At 43.6% G+C, this 23087-nt stretch overlaps 1 protein-coding gene across 1 annotated transcript in view; it reads left to right on the top strand.

The window, feature by feature from the left end:
* The first annotated feature begins 14206 nt into the window (after window positions 1-14206).
* Window positions 14207-23087, top strand: part of PAPSS1 (3'-phosphoadenosine 5'-phosphosulfate synthase 1) — a 104982-nt gene continuing 96101 nt past the window's right edge. Inside the window, exon 1 of the mRNA XM_023220152.2 lies at window positions 14207-14471. Coding sequence (XP_023075920.1) covers window positions 14412-14471 — 60 coding nt within the window. The 5' untranslated portion in view covers window positions 14207-14411. The remainder of the gene's footprint in view (window positions 14472-23087) is intronic.

Below are 23087 nucleotides of genomic sequence, written 5' to 3'. Positions count from 1 at the left end.
ACTATTTTTGCAGCCTCCTCCTATTCCAGGGGTGAAGGCCCTTCCCCCTTCTGAGTGAGTGGCGGGGCATTGACTCCCTCTGGGTCGCCACTTATTGGGTTAAGCACATTTAATACTTGTTGAGTCTCTAATTCCTTTTCTCCCTCTCCCTGGGACTTGAGACAAACCTTGTCTGAGCGCTGCACCATTAACTTATTTCCTTTGACTTCTTGATTATGCGGTAACATAAACGCTTGTATATAAGGCTCCTCTGCCTGTCTTCCCTGACACTGACAAAACTGTTCTGATAGATAGTAAAGTAGCTTAAAGATCCAAAAATTGGCCACCATTCCCCAGATCCCAAAACATATGTTGGCTAAGCCATATTACAATAGTAAATCATTTTATTTTTAGTAATGGGAGAGTACCCATACTGTTTCCAATCCGACAGGATCTTTCCCAGAGGGCTCCCTGGGGGAAGGGAGCAGCATTCCCCGTCTTAAATTCAACAAGGCTATGGGTACAGACACAGAGATAGTTTCAGATAGACACGGACACAGAGATAGTGTCAGATAGACACAGAAGGAAGTGCACCTAGGTGAAATAGGCCTGCAAATCAAGTAGCAAACGCGTGTTCAAAAAAGATCTATTATCTTCCTAATGGTACTGAACAAAAGGCTTAATAGCCCAGATAAGGAAATAATAAATGGTCTGGTTTTCACTGATCCTTTGAGCATGTCTGCACCTGCCAAACTTCCGTTCTTTCCCAGTGATGAAAAGGATATGCGGTTTTGTCCACAGGACAGCCCTCAGTAGAGTCCCCAGGACAATCTTACCCCATAACTGCTGAGAGTTTCCTCATGACTGTCTCATCGCAAACTGCCAGTCACCAAAGGCAGCACCATCCTGGCGGCCTCCTGGCTGGCTCGCCAAAATTTTTGTTCCTGGAACCAAGCTGGATCTGGCTGTGTTTTCTCGAGGCCCAATAACGAGAAGCAGACAAACTAGGGAAGAAGGGAATTTATTGCTGTAACTGGATACAGGGAGAAGGCCGGAGATAATTCCACCAGACCAACTCAAAGTATTACAACTTTCTTAGTGCTTATATAGGTTGGGGTTATGTGCCTACATGCAGTATAGCATTTGCCTAAGCCTGTTGGTAACTTATTTTGTTTCAACTAGAAGGTCAGAGGCAAAAAATGCTTGCTAAGTCTGATTAAGAGGGCCCCAGTACCTTCAAGGCCTGTCTACTGTGGTACCAGCGTGATTATTTCTATCTTATCTTTTTTACAGCTTAGTCTGGAGAGCTGCCTTAGACTCTCCAATGAATCTATTCAAACAGCTGCCTCTGTTACCTTGACTTGTCTGAGATATGGGTCCTGGTGCTAGGGATGTAAGACTGTCTCTATTATTTTGGTTTGCTCCAGGTTAGGGAGAAGCCCATGCAAGGCTCCTACTGACCATGTTTCATTTCTAGCTTTGATGTCTGGGCACTGATTTCCCTAGGCTTAACTATTTGCTCAGTGTTAAGGCAGCTCTGTGGAAATTGGTCTGTGTGACTGAAGTGCTATGCAGGCCTGTCTGTGTGATTGTCAGGGAGAATTGGCCTACCACAGAACATATCCTCCAGTATTTTCTTGAGAAAGCATAAATAGCAATTCCAAATTCTAACTGAAAATACTTTCAGAGCTCTAAAGGTATTGGTGCATTTGTCTTCTAACTTGCAGTATTTTTCTTGACAACTTCTAATTCATTTTTATTCCTGACTCTTTGTTCATGAACTCTTCCTCTCTTTGGAGCCTTGTAGAGTTTCCAAACAATTTCGAACTATTGTATAATAGTACTCTGAAACTTCGTGGTGCTACGTTTTTTCCGTGCTTGATTTTATCTGCTGAGTTAGGCATTCAGGGAAGCATTTCAGTTCTAGGAAATTTCATTAAATAATTGCCATGGTGATTTCCTTCTGTGAGTTTTCTCTCTCTCTCTTTTTTTTTTCTTCCTAGAACTTCTAATACTTGGATGTTAGATTTCCTGGACTGTTCTTTTCTTTCTTTTCTAAAAAATTATGCTGTATTTCCCATCTCTTGGGATTTTTGCTCTGCATTCTGAAAGACATATCAACAATTTCCCCCTATTCCTGCTATCATATTTGAGAACCCAATTTTGTTTCCTGAATATTTATGGCATTGCCATTTCACTGATAAATCTTTCAGCATGTATCTCACTAATATGTTTTGGCTCTGTGTCCCTACCCAAATCTCATCTTAAATTGTAATCCTGACATGGAGGAAGGGAGGTGATTGCATCATGGTGGTAGTTTCCCCAATGCTGTTCTTATGATAGTGAGTTCTGACATGATTTGGTGGTTTTATAAGTGGTGGTTTTTCCTGCTGTTTGTTCTCCTACCTCCATGTAAGACGTGCTTGCTTCCCCTTCCATCATGATTGTAACTTTCCTGAGGCCTCCCCAGCCATGTGAAACTATGAGTCAATTAAACTTCTTTCCTTTATAAATTACCCAGTCTTGGGTATTTCTTTATAGCAGTGGGAAAATGGACTAATATACTCTCAAATGACTTTTTAAAAAAATATAATAACACTGCTATTTCTCACACCAAAAAAGTAAGTCTTTTATATCGAGTTCAGAAACTTCAAATTTCCCATATAGTCTCATAAAATTTTTAAAAAGTTTTTTTGTTTGGATCAGTGTTCAAATATGTTTCAAATGTTTCAATTGCTCCATTTTTATTTTATAATCTTATTTTGTTCTTTAGTTTTTCCTCATTTATATTTTCCTATCTTTGAATTATTTAAAACTTAGGTCAATAATGATGTAGTTTTCCAGAGTTTGGGTTTGACTAATTGCATTTATAGTGTTTTCACCCTTCCTCTTTCCTCTGCATTAACTGTAAACCTATAAATTGTCCTGAAGACTTGATTAGAACCAGATTTGATTCGACTTTTTTGTGATTTTCATCAGGAGACAAAAAGTTATGGTGTTCTGTATTTTCATGATATTTGCAGCCATTGAGGATGTGATGGTTAATACTGAGTGTCAGTGTGATTGGATTGAAGGATGCAATATTGATCACGGGAGTGTCTGTCAGGTTGTTGCCCAAGGAGATTAACATTTGAGTCAGTGGGCTGGGGGGAAGGCAGATCTACCCTTAATTGAGTGGGCACCATCTAGTTAGCTGCCAGTCTATATAAAGCAGGCAGAAAAATGTGAAGAGGCAAGATGGGCCTAGCCTCCTAGCCTACATTGTTCTCCCATGCTGGATGTTTCCTGCCCTTGAACATCAGACTCCAAGTTGTTCAGTTTTGGGACTCGGACTGGCTCTTCTTGTTCCTCAGCTTGCAGACAGCCTATTGTGGGACCTTGTGATCGTGTAAGTTAATACTTAATAAGCTCATATATATATATATATGAGCTTATTAAGTACAAACATATATATGTGTGTGTGTGTGTGTGTGTGTGTATCCTATTAGTTCTGTCCCTCTAAGAGAACCCTGACTAATACAGATTTTGGTACCAGGAGTGGTTCTAGAGGAACAGAACATTAAGGATGGAGTTCTTTCATTGGTTTTGGGGTTTCTGGAGTTGGCTGCTTAATATGATTCAACCCCAAAATGCTAAGACTCTATTTCTAATAGTGTGGAGAACACCAATAGTCCTTGGCAGAAACTGTTTAGAGAGTTATGCAAAATAAATGCATTTGACACTCCTGATTCACCACTTGTGAGAGGCAAGGAGTTCAGTGACTATACATAGTACCCTTGACCATATATGGAACACCAAGGAACATAATGAAGCTGGCTGATTGCTCCTAAGTTCAGTGGACAAAGTGATAAAAGAAAATGATAAACTCAGGGATTCTGTCTCCCAGCTTCAGAAGTAGATACTGAGCCTCAGATCTGCTAAGATTGCCCTGAGTGAGATTCTTATCTCCTGCAAAGAAACAGCTGAAATTGTGGAAAAAACAGACACAAACTCTTACCATGCGAGTGGCTGACCTTCAACGAAAGATGCATGCAGAGCCTCGCCAGGTGCCTACTGTTAAAGTGAGGGCATTGACTGTAAAAGAATGGGACCCTGCAACTTGGAATGGGGATGTGTTGGAGGGGCCCTGATGAAGCTAGGGACACTGAGTTTGTAAACTCTGATGCAACTTTTTTGCCAGAGGAAACAGCTTCCCCATCTCCAGTAGCGGCAACATTCCCTCCCTGACCTATGCTGCCATCAGCTTTTCCACCTTTGGCTGAGGAGATAAATCCTGCGCTGCCTGAGGCAACAGTGATGGCCTCCCCTGAGGCAGTTGCCAGTCAAGATAATATTGGTTTTCCTCAGAAGCACCTCTGTTTGCCTCTAGATCTGTAAATAGACTGAAGTTCCAGTGGCCCCCTAGAGGTGAGGTTGAACGTGTGACTCATGGGGAGTTGTGCTACACTCGAAAAGAACTGTTTGAGTTCTCTTATTTATTTATTTATGTATTTGTGTATTTATTCATTTATTTTTATTTTGAGATGGAGTCTGGCTCTGTTGCCCAGGCTAGAGTGCAGTGGCGTGATCTCAGCTCACTGCAAGCTCTGCCTCCCAGGTTCATGCCATTCTCCTACCTCAGCCTCCAAAGTAGCTGGGACTACAGGCACCTGCCACCACTCCTGGCTAATTTTTTTTTGTATTTTTTAGTAGAGATGGGGTTTCACCGTGTTAGCCAGGATAGGGTGGGGAAAAGAAAGAGAGATCAGACTGTTACTGTGTCTGTGTAGAAAAAGGAAGACACAAGAAACTCCATTTTGATCTGTACAAAGAAAAATTGTTCTGCTTTGAGATGATGTTAACCTGTAACTTTAGCCCCAACCCTGTGCTCACAGAAACATGTGCTGTATTGAATAAAGGTTTATGGGATTTAGGGCTGTGCAGGATGTGCCTTGTTAACAATATGTTTGCAGGCAGTATGCTTAGCAAAAGTCATCTCCATTCTCCAATCTCTATTAACCAGGGACACAATGCATTGAGGAAAGCCGCAGGGACCTCTGCCCAAGAAAGCCTGGGTATTGTCCAAGATTTCTCCACACCGAGACAGCCTGAGATATGGCCTCATGGGAAGGGAAAGACGTTACTGTCCCCCAGCCCTATACCCGTAAAGGGTCTGTGCTCAGGAGGATTAGTAAAAGAGAAAGGCCCTTTGTGGTTGAGATAAGAGGACCGCCTCTGTTTCTTGCAGGTCCCTGGGAATGGAATGTCTCAGTGTAAAGCCGACCATTTGTTCTATTCTGAGATAGGACAAAGCTACCCTGTGGCTGGAGGCGAGATATGCTGGCAGCAATACTGCTCTGTCACTCTTTGCCACACTGAGATGTTTGGGTAAAGAGAAACATAAATCTAGCCTATGTGCACATCCGGGCCCAGTACCTTCCCTTGAACTTATTTATGACGCAGATTCCTTTACTCACATGTTTTCCTGCTGACCTTCTCCCCACATCACCCTGTTGACCCTGTTCTGCCGCACTCCCCTTGCTGAGATAGTGAAAATAGTAATCAATAAATACTGAGGAAACTTGGAGGCCGGTGCGGGTGCAGGTCCTTGCATGCTGAATGTGCCGGTCCCCTGGGCCTACTGTTCTTTCTCTATAGTTTGTCTTATTTCTTTTCTCAGTCTCTCATCTCCACCTGATGAGAAATACCCACAGGTGTGGAGGGGCAGGCCCCCCCCTTCAGATGGTCTCGATCTCCTGACCTCGTGATCAGACCACCTCAGCCTCCCAAAGTGCTGGGATTATGGGCATGAGTCACCACACCTGGCCTGAGTTTTCTAATTTATATAAACAGCAATCTGGAGAACAAGCATGGAAATAGATATTAAGGGTGTGGGATAATGGTGGAAGGAACATAGAGTTGTATCAGCCTGAATGTATTGATTTGGGCCCCCTAAGCAGAGATTCTGCATTTAATGTTGCAGTTCAGGGAGTTAAAAAAGTTCTAATAGTTTATTTGCTTGGTTAGCTGAAATATGGATTAAAAGGTGGCCCACTGCAAGCGAGCTGGAAATGTCTGATCTCCCTTGGTTTAATGTAGAGGAAGGGATCCAAAGATTTGGGAGATTGGGATGGTGGAGTGAATTAGTCACTTTAGAACTACTCATCCCAGTTGGAAGGATCTGGAAGATATATTCTGGACCAATGCCTTGTGAAATAGATTTGTGAGGGCAGCGCCTGCATTTTTGAAGAGCCCTGTAATTGCTCTTCTCTGTATGTCAGATCTAACAGTGGGAACTGCAGTCACTCAATAGCAAAATTTAAATACAATCGAAATAATTGGATACTGAGGTGGCAGGGGCCAAGTGGTGGCACTCAACTGTCAAAGGCAAGGTGGGCATAGCTAACATAATGGATAGCAGAGGTGAAGTGGCAATCAGAATGGTCTGACGTGTGTAGAGCTCCGGCATTGGCTAATTAATCATGGTGTTCCTAGAAGTGAAACTGATAGAAAGCCTACTGCATTCCTACTTAAATTATACAAACAGAAAAATTCTAGGTCGAATGGACAAAAGACTAATTTGAATTATAAAAACAGAGAATCATGCCCCTCAATCAATTTCCAGACTTGAGCCGGTTTACAGATCCAGAACCCCTTGAATGAAGGGGAGGCTGGGTCCCTTAAGGAAGGACCCTACTACATTACTGACAAATTATACAGTGAATCTTTCTCCCATCCTTCCCCAACGAGACCTCTGGCCTTTTACCAGGGTAATTGTGCACTGGGGAAAGGGAAATGAGATATTTGGGGGACTACTGGACACTGGCTCTGAGCTGACATTGATTCCAGGGGACCCAAAACGTCACTGTGGTCCTCCAGTTAAAGTTGGGGCTTATGGACGTGTGGAGGAAAAGTTAAATATTAAATCTGAACTCAATTGAACATGGACAGAAACAATGGTCACCAAGTCCCGGAACAGATTGCATGAACCCCTTGAGGCATTCATCCAGCATTGTTTCAGAGAAATCTGTTCCTGTAGGTTAGTTATTGAAAAACAAAAGACAATCGCAAAAACAAGTTGACCTTTTCGTGTTCCTTGAAGCCAGGCACGAAGGGCCCTCGTGACTGGGCCTCATAGCAAACAACTCGTTACAGATGAGCTAGGGTCCCAGACCACACTGAAGCTCCACAAGACCCCTCCTTGTCTGTGCACAGATGGGTGGCCAACTCTGAAGCCTAGGCTATTGCTTCCCAGTCTGGTGATGATTTCTCCATAGTCTGGTGAGTGTGTGTGTGTGTGTATACACACATATATATACACACACAGTTATATATACATATATGCACATATATATGCCCTCTCCCTTTCCTGCTGTGATTTGTTTATTATATTTGTATTGCCATATACTTGGAATAAAGGCTGTTTACACTTAAAAGTATTGTGTGTGCGTTTTCTTTTCCCCTCGTGCGTTTCCTGTAAAGAGCAGGAGGTTAGTAATTAATGGAGTTTTAGCTCAGGTCCAACTTACAGTGGGTGCAGTGGGTCCAGTGGGTCCCTGGACTCAACCTGTGGTCATCTCCCCATGCCAGAATGCATAATTGGCATAGACATACTCAGTAGCTGGCAGAACCCCCACATTGGCTCCCTGATTGGAAGGGTGAGGGCTACTATGGTAGGAAAGGCCAAATGGAAGCCATTTGAGTTGCCCCACCTCAAAAAATAGTAAATCAAACCAAAAAGTAAATTTAAAAACTAGTAAATCAGAAACAATATTGTATCTCTTCAGGGACTGTGGAGATTAGTGCCACCATCAAGGACTTGAAAAACACAGGGGTGGTGATTCCTACAGCGTCCCCATTTAACTCTCCCATTTGGCCTGTGCAGAAGACAGATGGATCTTAGAGAATGACAGTGGATTACTGTAAGCTTTACCAAGTGGTGACTCCAATTGCAGTTGCTGTACCAGATGTCGTTTCATTGCTTGGGCAAATTAACACATCTCCTGGTACCTGGTATGCAGCCATTGACTTGACAAATGCCTTTTTCTCCATTCCTGTCCATAAGGCCCACTAGAAGCAATTTGCCTTCAGCTGGCAAGGCCAGCAATACACCTTTACTGTTGTTACCTCAGGGGTATATCAACCCTCCGGCTTTGTGTCATAATTTTATTCAGAGAGATCTTGAATGCTTTTCGATTCTGCAAGATATCACACTGGTCCATTACATTGATGACATTTATGCTGAATGAATCAAGTGAGCAAGAAGTAGCAAACACACCAGACTTATTGGTGAGACATTTGTGTGCCAGAGGGTGGGAAATAAATCCAACTAAAATTCAGGGATCTTCTACCTCAGTAAAATTTCTAGGGGTTCAGGGGTGTGGGGACTGTTAAGGTGTTCCTTCTAAAGTGAAGGATTAGTTGCTTCATTTGGCCCCTCCTACTACCAAGAAAGAGGCACAACACCTAACGGGCCTATTTGGATGTGGGAGGAAATACATTCCTCATTTGGATGTGTTACTCTGTTCCATTTATCAAGTGACCCGAAAGGCTGCCAGTTTTCGGTGGGATCCAGAAAAGGAGAAGGCTCTGTAATAGGTCCAGGGCGTTGTGCAAGCTGCTCTGCCACTTGGGCCATATGACCCAGCAGGTCCATTGGTGCTTGAGGTGGCAGTGGAGCCGTTGACAGGTCTCACAGGTGACTCACAGTGGAGGCCTCTAGGATTTTGGAGCAAGGCCCTGACATCTTCTCCAGATAATTATTCTCCTTTTGAGAGACAGCTCGTGGCCTGTTACTGGGCTTTGGTGGAAACTGAGTGTTTGACTATGGGTCAAGTCATCATGTGACCTGAACTGCCTATCATGAACTGTGTGCTTTCTGACCCATCTAGCCATAAAGTGGGTCACGCACAGCAGCATTCCATCACTAAATGGAAGTCGTATATTTGTGTTCAGGCTTGAGCAGGTCCTGAAGGCACAAGTAAGTTACATGAGGAAGTGACTCAAATGCCCATGGTCCCCACTCCTGCCACCCTGCCTTCTCTCCCCCAGCTTGCACTGGTGGCCTCATGGGGCGTTCCCTATGATCAGCTGACAGAGGAAGAGAAGACCAGGGCCTGGTTCATAGATGGTTCTGCACGATATGCAGGCACCACCTGAAAGTGGACAGCTGCAGCACTACAGCTCCTCCTTTCTTTTTTTTTTTTTTTTTTTTTTTTTTGAGGGGGAGCCCCGCTCTGTTGCCTGGGCTGGAGTGCAGTGGCCCAGTGGCCGGATCTCAGCTCACTGCAAGCTGCGCCTCCCGGGTTTATGCCGTTCTCCTGCCTCAGCCTCCCGAGTACCTGGGACTGCAGGCGCCCACCACCTCGCCCGGCTAGTTTTTTGTATTTTTTTTAGTAGAGACGGGGTTTCACCGTGTTAGCCAGCATGGTCTTGATCTCCTGACCTCGTGATCCGCCCGTCTCGGCCTCCCAAAGTGCTGGGATTACAGGCTTGAGCCACCGCGCCCGGCCAAGCTCCTTTCTAGGACATCACTGAAGGACAGTGGTGAAGGAAAATACTCCCAGTGGGCGGGACTTCGAGCAGCGCGCCTGCCTATGCACTTTGCATGGAAGGAGAAATGGCCAGATATGTGATTATATACTAATTCATGGGCTGTAGCCAATGGTTTGGTTGGATGGTCTGGGACTTGGAAGAAGCATGATTGGAAAATTGGTGACCAAGAAATTTGGGGAAGAGGTATGTGGATGGACCTCTCTGAGTGGTCAAAAACTGTGAAGATATTTGTATCCCATGTAAGTGCTCACCAGTGGGTGACCTCAGTGGATGAAGATTTTAATAATCAAGTGGATAGGATGACCCATTCTGTAGACACCACTCAGCCTCTTTTTTCAGCCACCCCTGTCATTCATTGCCCAATGGGCCCAAGAACAAAGTGGTTATCATGGCAGGGATGGAGGTTACGCATGGGATCAGCAACATGGACTTCCACTCACGAAGGCTGATCTGGCTACGGCCGCCACTGAGTGCCCAATTTGCCAGCAGCAGAGACCAACACTGAGCCCGCGAGATGGCACCATTCCTCAGGTGATCAGCCAGCTACCTGGTGGCAGGGTGATTACATTGGATCTCTTGCATCATGGAAAGGGCAGAGGTTTGTCCTCACTGGAACAGACACTTCCTCTGGATATGGGTTTGCCTATCCTGCATGCAATGCTTCTGCCAAGACTACCATCAGTGGACTCACGGAATGCCTTATCCACCATCATGGTATTCCACACAGCATTGCCTCTGACCAAGGCACTCACTTTACCACTAAAGAAGTGTGGCCGTGGGTTCATGCTCATGGAATTCACCGTTCTTACCATGTTCCCTATCAACCTGAAGCAGCTGGGTTGACAGAACGGTGGAATAGCCTTTTGAAATTACAACTACACCACCAACTAGGTGACAATAGTTTGCATGGCTGGGGCAAAGATCTCCAGAAGGCCGTGTATGCTCTGAATCAGTGTCCAATATATGGTACTGTGTCTCCCATAGCCAGGATTCACAGGTCCAGGAATCAAGGGGTGGAAGTGGAAGTGGTACCGCTCACCATCACCCTAGTGATCCACTAGTAACATTTTTGCTTCCTGTTCCTATGGCATTACATTCTGCTGGCCTAGAGGTCTTAGTTCCAGAGGGAGGAATGCTGCCACCAGGAGACACAACAATTCCATTAAACTATAAGTTAAGATGGCCACCTGGACACTTTGGGCTCCTCCTACCTTTAAGTTAACAGACTAAGAAGGGAATTACAATGTTAGCTGGGTGATTGACCCAGTCTACTATTCCACAGCAGAGGTAAGGAAGAGTACATATGGAACACAGGAAATCAATTAGGGTGAATCTTAGTATTACCCTGTGATTAAGGTCAATGGGAAACTACAACAGCCCAATCAAGGCAGGACTACAAATGGGCCAGACCCTTCAGGGATGAAGGTTTGGGTCACTCCACCAGGAAAAAAAAAAGCCACAACCTGTTCAGGTGCTTGCTGAAGGCAAAGGGAATACAGAATGGGTAGTAGAAAAAGGTAGTCATCAGTATCAGCTATGACCACGTGACCAGCTACAGGAACGAGGACTGTAACTGTCATGAGTATTTCCTCCTTCTTTTTTTAAAAACATGTTTGTGCATGTATACACTTGTACTAAGAAAATATCTTTATTTTATATCCTTTCCCTTTATCATGTGACATAAGGTTTATTGACTTCATATCAGCATTTAAGTATTGCTAACTTTATGTAATAGTATGTGGGTTGGGGACTGCATTTCCAGTTATACAAAGGATAGTTCAGTTATGTTAGACATAATTATAACCTCATTATTGTCTTATTTGAAGATTATGAATGATCTCAGGAGATGTGTATGGGTTCAAGTTGTCAAGGGGTGGACTTGTGATGGTTAACACTGAGTGTCAACTTGATTGGATTGAAGGATGCAATATTGATCATGGGAGTGTCTGTCAGGTTGTTGCCCAAGGAGATTAACATTTGAGTCAGTGGACTGGGGAAGGCAAATCCACCCTTAATCTAGTGGGCACCATCTAATCAGCTAGCAGTGAATATAAAGCAGGCAGAAAAATGTGAAGAGGCAAGATAGGCCTAGCCTCCCAGCCTGCATCTTTCTCTCGTGCTGGATGCTTCCTGCCCTTGAACATTGGACTCCAGGTTTTTCAGTTTTGGGACTCGGACTGGCTCTCCTTGCTCCTTAGCTTGCAGACAGCCTGTTGTAGGACCTTGTGATTGTGTAAGTTAATACTTAATAAACTCCCAAACTCCTATTCACATGTATGTATCCTATTAGTTCTGTCCCTCTAAGAGAACCCTAATACAGAGGATCATTGTCTTTATCCATTACTTCAGTAGAAGATGAAAAGTGCTGATATTAAAATTGTATCATTTGTTCTTTATTTATTAGTGGTACTTCTGTAAAGAGAAACGTCTCCTTATCAACTTTTTGGGTCCCTGACAGTCCAGGGAAAGCAGAGTTAAATGCTTAATTAATCCCCTTTATTTACCAGTTTTCAAAATAATGAGTTGGTTTCTTAGCATTCTCTAAGAGTGACAATACATTTTTTAAAAATCATCATCATTACAAACACCTAGGTTTAAACATATTTGATACGTTTTAATATTTTGTAGTTCTAGTACATTTAGTGCTTTAATTCTCCCATCTTTGACATGGAAAAATTTCTTTAAATTGATTTCTGAGTCCTTTTGACATAATCTAAGTAGCTTTTGATAGTCTTTTGTTATGTTTCCTGTTTGACAAGATGTTTCTGGCTCATTTGCATGACCCATATCTGGAATCATGAATTTGGATGGATAGTATCAATGTAAACTTATGATATATTTTACCTTAAAAAATAGTCTTTTAACTCTTAGGAGAAATAAGGTCAAACTCACAGCAGTGATGACTCGCAGGGCCAGATCGTTATAACTAAATACCATTTCCCTCTAATAAGAACCAGAACTCAGAGAAAGGCTAACTTCAGATGCGGCCCTATTTTCTCATATGAAACTTGAGATCTTCCAAGCTCATTCTTGTTATTGGTAGAATTTGCAATTATATTGAAATTCAGTTCTATATATGAACCCCAGATTAAAAATTCCCTAGAAAAAGCTGAAGGGAACCATTCACATTTCAAGTAGTCAAGTAACAAGCTCAGATTTCTGTTTCAGAAATACCACTCTGACAGCAGGTGCAAGAATGGGGTGTGTGGTGGGGGTGTGGAGAGCAGCTGCACAGGTGGGAGGATGTCCAGTGAACGGGCTTAGTCATAACTCAGGTTGGATATGGGGCGGGGGGGGGGGGGGCTAATTGAAGACAGTAGCAGTGGGGTAAACAGATGGGGGGCTGATTTGCTAGTCACTAACAGGCAGCAGCCTCAGGTCTTGGTGATGGTGGTTGATTTGCTAGTCACTAACAGGCAGCAGCAGCAGCCTCAGATCTTGGTGATGGGCGGGGGCGGAGAGCGGCTGTGTCACAGAGGGACAGAGCTGCAAGCAACTCTCTTGGTACCGGGGCAAGCTGCGGAAAAGAGAACTCAAGAGTTATGGGGGGTGGAGGGAAGACAACTTCTGGAGGAAACTCTCTCATGCCCCCAGCCCATCCTCCTACGAACTAGCCCTGGAATAATTAGGTGAATTTGAAAATGCCCTCCGTAGGCGGGCGTTCTATTCGGGGTTACCTGCGGCCTCCCCAGTCCTGGATTTCAGCCCTCTAGGGATTTCCTGAGTAGCTACTAATAATACAGAAGCCCCTTTCCGGCGTAGGTCGGTAAGAAGCACTACACAGAAATCTGATGCGAAGGGAGGTCTCCAACTGGAGAGGGAGGTACCTTATAAGTAATCACTAATCCGGTTGAGATATTAATTATTGATGTCAAGAAATCGGGCTTTTACATCTTTTTAAAAACTGTATCTTGAGGCCAGGCGCGGTGACTCACGCCTGTAATCCCAGCACTTTGGGAAGCTGAGGCGGGCGTATCACGAGGTAAGGAATTCGAGACCAGCCTGGCCAACATGGTGAAACACCATCTCTACTAAAAATACAAAAACTAGCCGGGCGTGGTGGCGCACACCTGTAGTCCCAGCTACTTGGGAGGCTGAGGCAGGAGAATCGCTTGAACCCGGGAGGTAGAGATTGCAGTGAGCCGAGATCCTACCACTGCCCTCCAGCCTGGGCAACAGTGCAAGACTCCGTTTCAAACAAACAAACAAACAAAAACGTGTCTTGAGTAGATTTTTAAAGTGAAGCATTAAAATGTGGAGAATGAGCTGTTCAGTAAATCAATTCTTCCCTTTGCAAAGCTGTAAAACATTTAAAACATCTGGCCAGGACAGGGGCACAGAAGGGGCGGACAGGAGGCCGTCAGCCAGCCTGTGGAGGGGTGGCCAAAGGGGCAGGAGCCCGCGTCAGCATCCTCCAAACAGCCTCTACTGAGAGAGTGCCGCGCGTGGCGAGCCGCGCACTCCGCTTGCCGCTCTCCTGGCTGCTGGTACTCGCTCTTAGAGCTCTGCGCTAGCTCAAAGATAGGCTCCGAGCCGCAGAGGTGCGTGACGGTCCACGATTGCATCCCAGGCCCCGCCCTTTCATCGGGATCTGGAAGGAGGAGCGCCGTGCGCGCTCGCGCCGGCGCGAGCGCTGAAGCTCCGCCCCCAGCTTCTACCTCCGGTTCTATCCCGGCGCTTCGCCCTTCCCCGCAGACCTGTGCCCCGGACCCATTTCCGAGGCGCGCCGCGTGCGCCGCGCAACCCAGGCCACGAGCACGGGCGCGTGCTCACGTCAGCGCGCGCCCGCCTCGACGCGAGGAGGCCCCGCCCTCTAGCCACGCCCCGCTCGCTGGCCTGCCTCCTCCTGCTACCCTCCTGGCGCAGAGAACCCCGGCTGCCCAGCGCTCTCCGCGGTCATGGAGATCCCCGGGAGCCTGTGCAAGAAAGTCAAGCTGAGCAATAACGCGCAGAACTGGGTAAGTGGGGGAGGAGGGCGAGACGGCGAGGAACGGAGAGGCTGTGGGAGCAGCTCATTCCGGAGCCGCCGCCTCTCTCTCGCCTCCTCCGCATCCTTCCAGGAGCGCGGAGGTGGGTTCCGGGACCGCGGCGCCTCCGGACTGAGGCCGTGAGTGGTTGTGAGGCAGAGGGGCCCGGCGCAGGGTGGGGGTCTCGCCCTGGCTTGGCGCAGCGTGCTGTCCGGGCCACCGTTCTTGGGAAGAACGCCTCCCCTCCCCAGCGCCTGCGCTCAGGTAAGAGCCCCAGGAAAATCCTTCACACGTGAGCTGGCGGCTGCTGAAACCTCAGGGCGCTGAAACCTGCGGCTGCAGAAACTGGAGCTTCCTGCATCCCTTGGAGTGGCGTGAAGATCTGCAGAGGAGGCGGAGGCGGGCGCCTTCGACGCGTTCTTGGTTTTTCTTGGCTTTGCCAGTGCGGTTGGCCCAGGTTTGGGTCCATCTCCATGTCTTTCCATTTCTGAGTTTCAGTGTGAAGGGAGAGTACCCAACAATGTGGTCATTCATGGCTTGAGACTGCCCTGAACTGAGGTTCTTTGTGTCTCTGTGTTAAATCGGAATGTTTAACAAGTAGGAGTTTTAAAGACTCCATTCCTGGTGACAGTCAGGTGTGGGACCAGTCCTTTGTAACGTTTAGTAACGACTGCCAGTTGACTTTGTAAAGTGCTATGTCCTCATAACGTTGCTTACTTCCTTAATTTCTCTGTGATGAGAAACAGCCTTATCTTCCTTTGTAAGTGTGGAGCAGGGGAGGGCCTGTCTTTGGAGTCTGGAAAGGAACTGGTTTTAGGTTTAGATGGAAATGTTATTTCACAGTCCAATGGAATAATGAGGTTTAAATGCAGTGTCTCCCAAAACGTTACTTGCCTTTGATGAATCAAAGAAAAAAAAAAAGCAATTTCAGGCAAATGTTCTTTGGAAGTCATTAATTTACCACATCTGTTATTGTTATCAAGAATTGTCTGCTGATTCCTCTCTCCTTTTATTTAACTCTATAGATGGTAAGGAGGGGAAGGAGATTTAAAAGATGAATTAGAACCGTGGAAAGAGCACTGGACTCCTGGCCTGGTCTCTCTTCCCAGCTTTGCCATTTACTGACTGTGTGATCTTAAAGAAAGTCATTACTTATTCGAACCTCAGTTGACTTAAGGGTATAATAGTATGTACTTCACGGAATTGTTCTGATGAACAAAGAAGACAGATCGTGAATTTGAAAGTGCAGTGAAACCACTGCCTTGAAACTGAGACTCAGTTTCGTTCCTGTTACCTTAAGGTATTTCATGGTTAGGGAAATAAGATTGGCTAACTTGGGGTATTTACAGATAATTTGTTACATTGTCCATTTGTTTACTCATTTATTTATTAACATTTGCCACATGGTGCGTATTCTATGTAGAGACTTGCGCTAGACATGGTGGTGAAAAATGTGGGACTTAAACTGCTTGCCTTCTGGTAGTTCATGGTCTGTGTTGGGGTTGTGACATTTGCCAACTGGTGAATATGTCTTTGTGGTACACAGTGAGTGCGTAAGACAGAAGTTTTATTGCAATTTAGAGGAGAGATTAGTTTCGCCTGGGCGTTTTGGGAGGGTTTATGGAGGAGCTCAGATTTCTGAGTCAGAGAGGAACTTCGTGGAGAAGTGTTGGGAATAAAAATTACTATTTTTTTACTCCAGGAACATTGACGAAACTTGTTTGACTGCTCTGGAGAGTTTTTGTTGGGAAGTGGAGGTAAGGTTGAATAGGGAGGCTGGGGCTACGTGATGCTCTTATGTTTGTCTGCAGAGAAGACTTGATTCTATGGGAGATTTTTGATGGGGCTAGAATTTTAAATTTTCTGATCCTTATAATTTTTTTCTCTCCCTCATGGAACACCCATCGTCTCTCCCTCTCTCACACTTAAATCAGCTTAATAGGCACAAGTGTGAAGAACCCATACACCTTTAAAATTCCTATCACAGGATAAAATTGGTAATCCAGGAAGAATGTTCTACTGCAGAAATGTAGACCCGGTAGGACCCAGATGGGGAAGCCCTGGAGACCAGACAAGGTTATAGTAAGGTTTAAATGAATTAATAGATTTGAAGCCTACCTGGCACATGAGCACTATTTATGTTCTTGTTAATTCATCTAGTGTGAGGGGCTGAAGGGCTGGGGTAAGGTGGCAGTGGGACTAGAGGAGTAGCTGCATTAAAAACATTTAAGGAAGAGTAGAGAGGACCGACTAGATATAGGGGATGAAAAAGGGAGAAATGTTAAAAGATGAACCTGAAGTTTTGGTCTGGGAAGTGGGGAGAAAGGTTGTTACCTATGTGGAAATGGGGAAGTAGGTTGGGCACGGGGGTAAGGGTGATATTAGTTAAACACAAAGGAGAGTTTAGTGTGTGCCAGGAACGGTTTGAAATGTTTTACCTATATTAATCCATTGAGTTTTTGTTACATTTCTGAGGGTGAATATCATGAGAGACAGTGGTTAAAAGCCGGACCTTGGAGCTGACTGCCTGGGCTGACATCTGGGCTCCACTATTTATTAACTATGTAACTTTTGGCTGGTCACTTAATTTCTCTGTGACTCTGTCTGCTCATCTATAAAATGAAAATGATAGCCTCACAGAGATATTGTGACAATTAGACTTAGCTCTTACTATTATCATCCTCTATTACAATTAGTATTTCCATTTTTATAGATGACAAAACTGAGGCACAGAGAGGTCATGGAGCTTGTTAGTGGTGGACCCATTTTAAACCTGTTGCATTTGAGGGACAGCCTTAGTAGAGATAGTTTTAGAGGAAATATGAGCCATGTATATAATTCAACATTTACTAGATACCACATTAAAAAGTATAAAGTAACAGGTGACATAAATTTCAGTAATATGTTTAACCTACTATATCCCAAATACTATCATTTCAGTATGTTTTTCAATGTTAGTGTAAGGTCAACACTATCATAATTAATAAAAAGTTATAAAAATATGGAGTTTTTTTTTTTTTTTTTTTTTTTTTTTACAGTTAGTACACGTTTCCCTTCATACTATCTACATTTCAAATAGTAGGGACATGTAGATAATATAGTTATAGAAATTGAGTTGTGCTGAGGTTGGAAGTAAAGGTTTCATGGTTAAATTCGAGTTAAAGAGTATTAGGAAAATAAATGTGAGACCAAATATTAAGCTTTGGGTAATAGCTCCTGTTAAGGATTAGGTAAAGGAAGTGTACTCGTGGGAGACAGTAGGCAAAGAGATGGGAAAATGTAGTCTTTCAGCTCTGGGAAACGGTTAGAATTACAGAAAGTTAAAGTTGTCCGTATACCTGTGGGAATAGTGAAGAAAAACCAAGAAATTGACTTACTCTTAGAGCTGCCTCTTACTTCAGTCTGATAAAGCATCAGATATAATGAATATCGTTTTCTATCCAATTGAATCTTTCTCCAATGGGACCAGTTTTCATCTGCCCTTGGGGATGTGTTAGTTGGACTGAGGGAAATTTGGGACACTCAGTTCAGGCCCAGGTATCATTTACCCATTTTGTAGAATCATATTGGGCTGAGTCCCTTGTTGGATCTGCCTTGCAGTGAAGTAGGGTGCTAAAAGAAGTGTTGGAAACCGGGCATGACATTAAGAAGCATATACAGTCTCTCTCTGGTTTGCTTTTCCATTCCCCTCTTACAACTCCCTAAATTTCCATAGCTCCAGCCCAACTTTCCATCCATGTCATACATCCTCATGGTTTTATACAAGCCTTTCCTTCTCCCTGGGATGCCTGTTACCCTTTATCAGGAGCTGAAATGTTCAGAGCCTTGGACCATTTTACCTTAACTGTGTGAAATGTGTGGCCCTTATAGATACATATGTTCACTTGTTCATGGGCTGAATTGTTTGTGCTCTTCTGCATTGTGTTGCATTCTCTCTACTAATAAGTATCTTGTAATCATATTTCGTTGTAGATGTTTTGTATCTATACCGAGCTTTTCCTGATATAACAAAATTGGGGGTTAGGGGCAGGATGCGAAGTAGCTCTGTAGCTCTGATATTGAAATCCTTAGATAATTCATTAGTATCTTAAAAAAGCTTAAGTAAGGGAATAAGCTCCGTATGTGGGAGGATTCAGATTACAGTTTTGTCACTTACCATCTGGGTGATCTTGGGAACATTATTTAACCCCTCCATCTCTCAGTATCCTTGTCTGTAATGAGATAATAAAACATACCTCACAGTGAGGCTAATGGTGCATACTATATGGGATTATAGTGAGGTTTAAAGAAGTTAATATATTTATAAAACTGTGGTTCCTGGCACTTGAGTACTATTCTTGTTCTTATTATTTATTAGTTCATCAAATGTTTAACATTTACTTTGTGCCTTGTTCCAGGTCCTGAGGATGCAGTGGTAAAAAGACAGAGAAGGGTCCTGTTTTATGAATATTACGTTCTACCTGAGAGAGAGTTAATTAAACCAAATAAATGAATGAAATAATTCCCCCTTTTACCAATTCTATCTTTCCCAAACAGCTTGTCTCCTTATATGTGGATCTTTCTCATAGAAGGCCAGCAGCCCCTTCTGGATTTAGCTGAACACTCAGATGATACAAAAATGAAATAAGGACACAGAAGTGGAACACACAGCCAAACAAGAGGCCAATATACTTGTCCTTCAGAGGATTTGCCTGGGTGTGGTCGGGGCAGGCACTGGTCTTTTATTTACCCCACCCCCAGGTTTAACAGAGAATTGATCTTTCTACCCTGGCAAGATGATACTAAAAAAATTGCCTGATGAAAAGGGAAACTTAAACTTTTACCAACAACAGCAATAAGACGAATGATAAAAAGGTCTAGATCTGTGTTGTCCAGTTCACGATCCACTTGTGGCAATTGAAATTTAATGAACATTAAGTAAGTAAAAAATTCCGTTTGTTAGTTGCAGTAACCACATTTCAAGAGCTGCATATGTGGTTAGTGGCCACAGGAATTGGACAGCACAGTATAGAACATTTTCATCATCTCAGGAAGCTCTGTTGGACAGTACAGATCTAGATGAAGCTTTGTGATGGCCAGTTTTTTTTTTCCTACTTATCTGTGTGTTTATGTATGTGGGTATTTTTACTCTGTTCCCAAGAACAGGTAATTTCTAGAGTCAGTGGCTACTTTGAAATTTTAGTTTTGGGCAGTTTTGCACCCTGGCTTCTGGTAGCGTGTCCAGCTGTATTAGCCTCCCCTTAGCGTAGTTGCTTTTTCAGATTTGAAATGTCAATATACTTCCCAGCCTGGGTGTGTTACACTGAATTTTGAGGAGTAGTTCTCTACTTTAGTGGTTCTCAATCGTGAGATTTTACCAGCCCTAGGGGGCATTTGGCAGTTCTGGAGACATTTTTGGTTATTCTACTTGTGTATGGAGGGGATAATTCTTCTAACATCTATTGGAAAAGATTTCTTAAAAAACCTAAATGTCTAAAAAAAATTCTTAAATCTGAAATGCAAATGTAAAATCCAATTAAAAAATCCAATTGATGTGGCCTTTTCTTCCCCCATCAGCCTGGAAGTTGCCATTTCTTACTCTGAGGTGGATCGGTTACTCATAGCATACCAATAACAAGACAGGAAAACCTCAATCCTGAATTGTTTTGAAATCAGATTAAGTAATTAGTTCAAATGAAGGGAATGACTTTTCTTTTTGGTATTTATTTAAGTGAGAGTAAAGAGAATGTTCTCAGGGAGACTGTTGCAGTGGCTGTAGAGACGTCTGCAATGGAGTTTTGCTGTAGGGGAGAGAGATTGGGCTCAGTTCCAAATACAATGAGGAAAAGTGGGAATTTATGGTGAGGGAACGGTGTGGGGGTCAGTGGATGAAAAATTACTAAGAGAGGAAACATTAAGAATTAGGGAGTATTCTGACTAAAACAATTTAACAGGGTTCTTGCTGAAGGCAGGCAGGCCAAGGTGATCAGGCATCATCTGGGGGATGGTGCAGCTTGACGAGTTCGGTCAGCTATGGAGGATGGGGGATTTCTGCTGAAATTCGACTCTTGAAGACGTGCCCAAGGATAGGGCCCAGTTGAAAAAGGGTTCAGAAGGAGCCTGCCTAGGTTGATCAAGGAGAGAAATCTTGCCAGTGATAATCGTTTCTGTGACATATCTTTTCCTAAAGACACAGTTAAATTTTAACTGAATAATGATGGTAGAAATACCAGACATTGTGTAGAGAAATTCAGTGTCTGTCTTTGGATGAATGCAGCCATTGCGTGGGCTGTTTTCTCTTGTTGTTCTCTCTAGTTACATTGATGCTTGCAGACCTTCCCTCTGCTTTTATCTTTCATATTTTTTTTTCTTTTTTTTTCTTTTTTCTTTTTGTTTGAGACAGAGTCTTGCTCTGTTGCCAGACTAGAGTGCAGTGGTGCAACCTTGGCTCACTTTAACCTCCACCTCATTGGTTCAAGTGATTCTCCTGCCTCAGCCTCTCGAGTAGCTGGGACTACAGGTGTGTACCACCATGCCAAGCTAGTTTTTGTATTTTTAGTAGAGACGAGATTTTACCATGTTGGTCAGGATGGTCTTGATCTCTTGACCTCATGATCTGCCTGCCTCAGCCTCCGAAAGTGCTGGGATTACAGGCGTGAGTCACTGTGCCCGACCTGTCTTTCGTATTTTTAAGTGTACAATTCAGTGGTTTTTAGTATAACCAGAGTTGTACAGTCATCACCAGAATCTAATTTTAGAATATTTACATATCCCCAAAAAGAAACCTTATACCCGTTAGTAGTCATTCCCCAGGCTCTACATTTTCTCCTAGCCCCTGACAACCAATAATGTACTTTCTGTCTCTATGGATTATGCTGTTGTGGGCTTTCCTAGAAATGAAATTATATAATCTATGGCCTTTTGTATCTGGCTTTTGTCACCTAGGATAATGTTTTCAAGCTTCATCTGTGTTACAACATGAATCAACTAGCCTGGTCAAGATGGTGAAACCTCGTTTCTACTACAAATACAAAAAAAAAATTAGCCATGTGTGGTGGCATGCGCCTGTAATCCCAGCTACTCGGGAGGCTGAGGCAGGAGAATCACTTGAACTAGGAGGCGAAAGTTGCACTGAGATAAGATCACACCACTGCACTCCATCCTGGGCAACAGAGCAAGACTCCTTTTTTTTTTTTTTTTTTTTAAATAGTTCATTCAATATATGGTTGAAGAAAATCCCGTTGTATGGATAATAACACATCTTTTTTCCCCCCCGCGAGATGGAGTCTCGCTCTGTCGCCTGGCTGGAGTGCAGTGGCACAATCTTGGCTCACTGCAGCCTTCGCATCCGTGGTTCAAGCTATTCTCCTGCCTCAGCCTTTCGAGTAGCTGGGATTAAAGGCACATGCCACCATGCCCGGCTAATTTTTACATTTTGAGTAGAGACAGGGTTTCACAATGTTGGCCAGGATGGTCTCCATCTCCTGACCTCATGATCCACCTGCTTCCGCCTCCCAGAGTGCTGGGATTACAGGCGTGAGCCACCACGCCCGGCCACATCTTCTTTATTCATCAGTTGGTGGACATTTAGGTTGTTCCTACTTTTTGGCTTTCATGAATAAACGCTATGAACATTTGTGTATAAGTTTTTGTGGATACTTTTATGTGGTTTTAATAGTTAATTTCAACCTTTGAGGTGGACATTAGTGTATTTTGGCTCCCGAGTCTCTGAACCTCCCTTGTATATGTGGTGAATGCCTCACTGTGTTTGTGGTAGGAGACAGGGTCTGTTACAGATTAGTGATTTCTTTATTTACCTATGTGTAACTAGTTCCTTTTATGAAATGTTTTTGTTTTTGTTTTCGTTGTGTCCTGAGTGTCTAGAAAGGATCAAACAACAAATAATGAATGAACAGATAGTCCCAGGCCAATTCTGACTTCTAGGAGTGTCTTAGGGCCAAAATTCCCAGCTGAAGATAATGGAATGGAGGGCCTTTCCATTAAAGGTACGGATATAAAAACCTATTACATATTTAAAAGTTCTTTAATCTTTAACAGAATAGTTGGAGAGCCGTAATGTGTATGCAGAGTATATGCATGACAGATGGTAGTGATGAGATAAACATGCTAGTAACTTAGTCCAGATTCAGGAGGTCTGTAGTAGGGCCTGAGATTTGCTTCCTAACAAGCAGCCAGGCCATGCCAGTATTGCCACACAACATATTTTGTAGTAGCAAAGTTTTAAGAGTAGCCTTTTCAAGTTGTTTTCTCAACATCCTCCAGGGTTGTAGGATCTTCATTTGCTTTTTATCATTGACTTATTAATATTTACAAGATTAATTTCAGTTATCAGTTAATTCTGTGAACTAAAGGTTTTAATTATCATGAACTCTGTGAACTAAAGATTTCTTTTCATTGTATTCTACAGTCTCTTATCCATATTGTTACCATCTCTTCAGTTTTATCCATATTGTGTCTTGGGACATAAAAGAAATGTACCTGTTGCCATTTCAGGGATTTCTCATTGGAGTAATACACTGTTTAGCAGTTAGTTTAGGGTGGGTGGTAGGATGGATGAAAGACATTGAAGTCCAGAATTATGCTTAGTATTTGGTATATGCTTTGTGT

Source organism: Piliocolobus tephrosceles, chromosome 3 (genome assembly GCF_002776525.5).
Source record: "Piliocolobus tephrosceles isolate RC106 chromosome 3, ASM277652v3, whole genome shotgun sequence".
Lineage (NCBI taxonomy): Eukaryota > Metazoa > Chordata > Mammalia > Primates > Cercopithecidae > Piliocolobus > Piliocolobus tephrosceles.
This window is presented reverse-complemented; position numbering and strand designations above follow the sequence as displayed.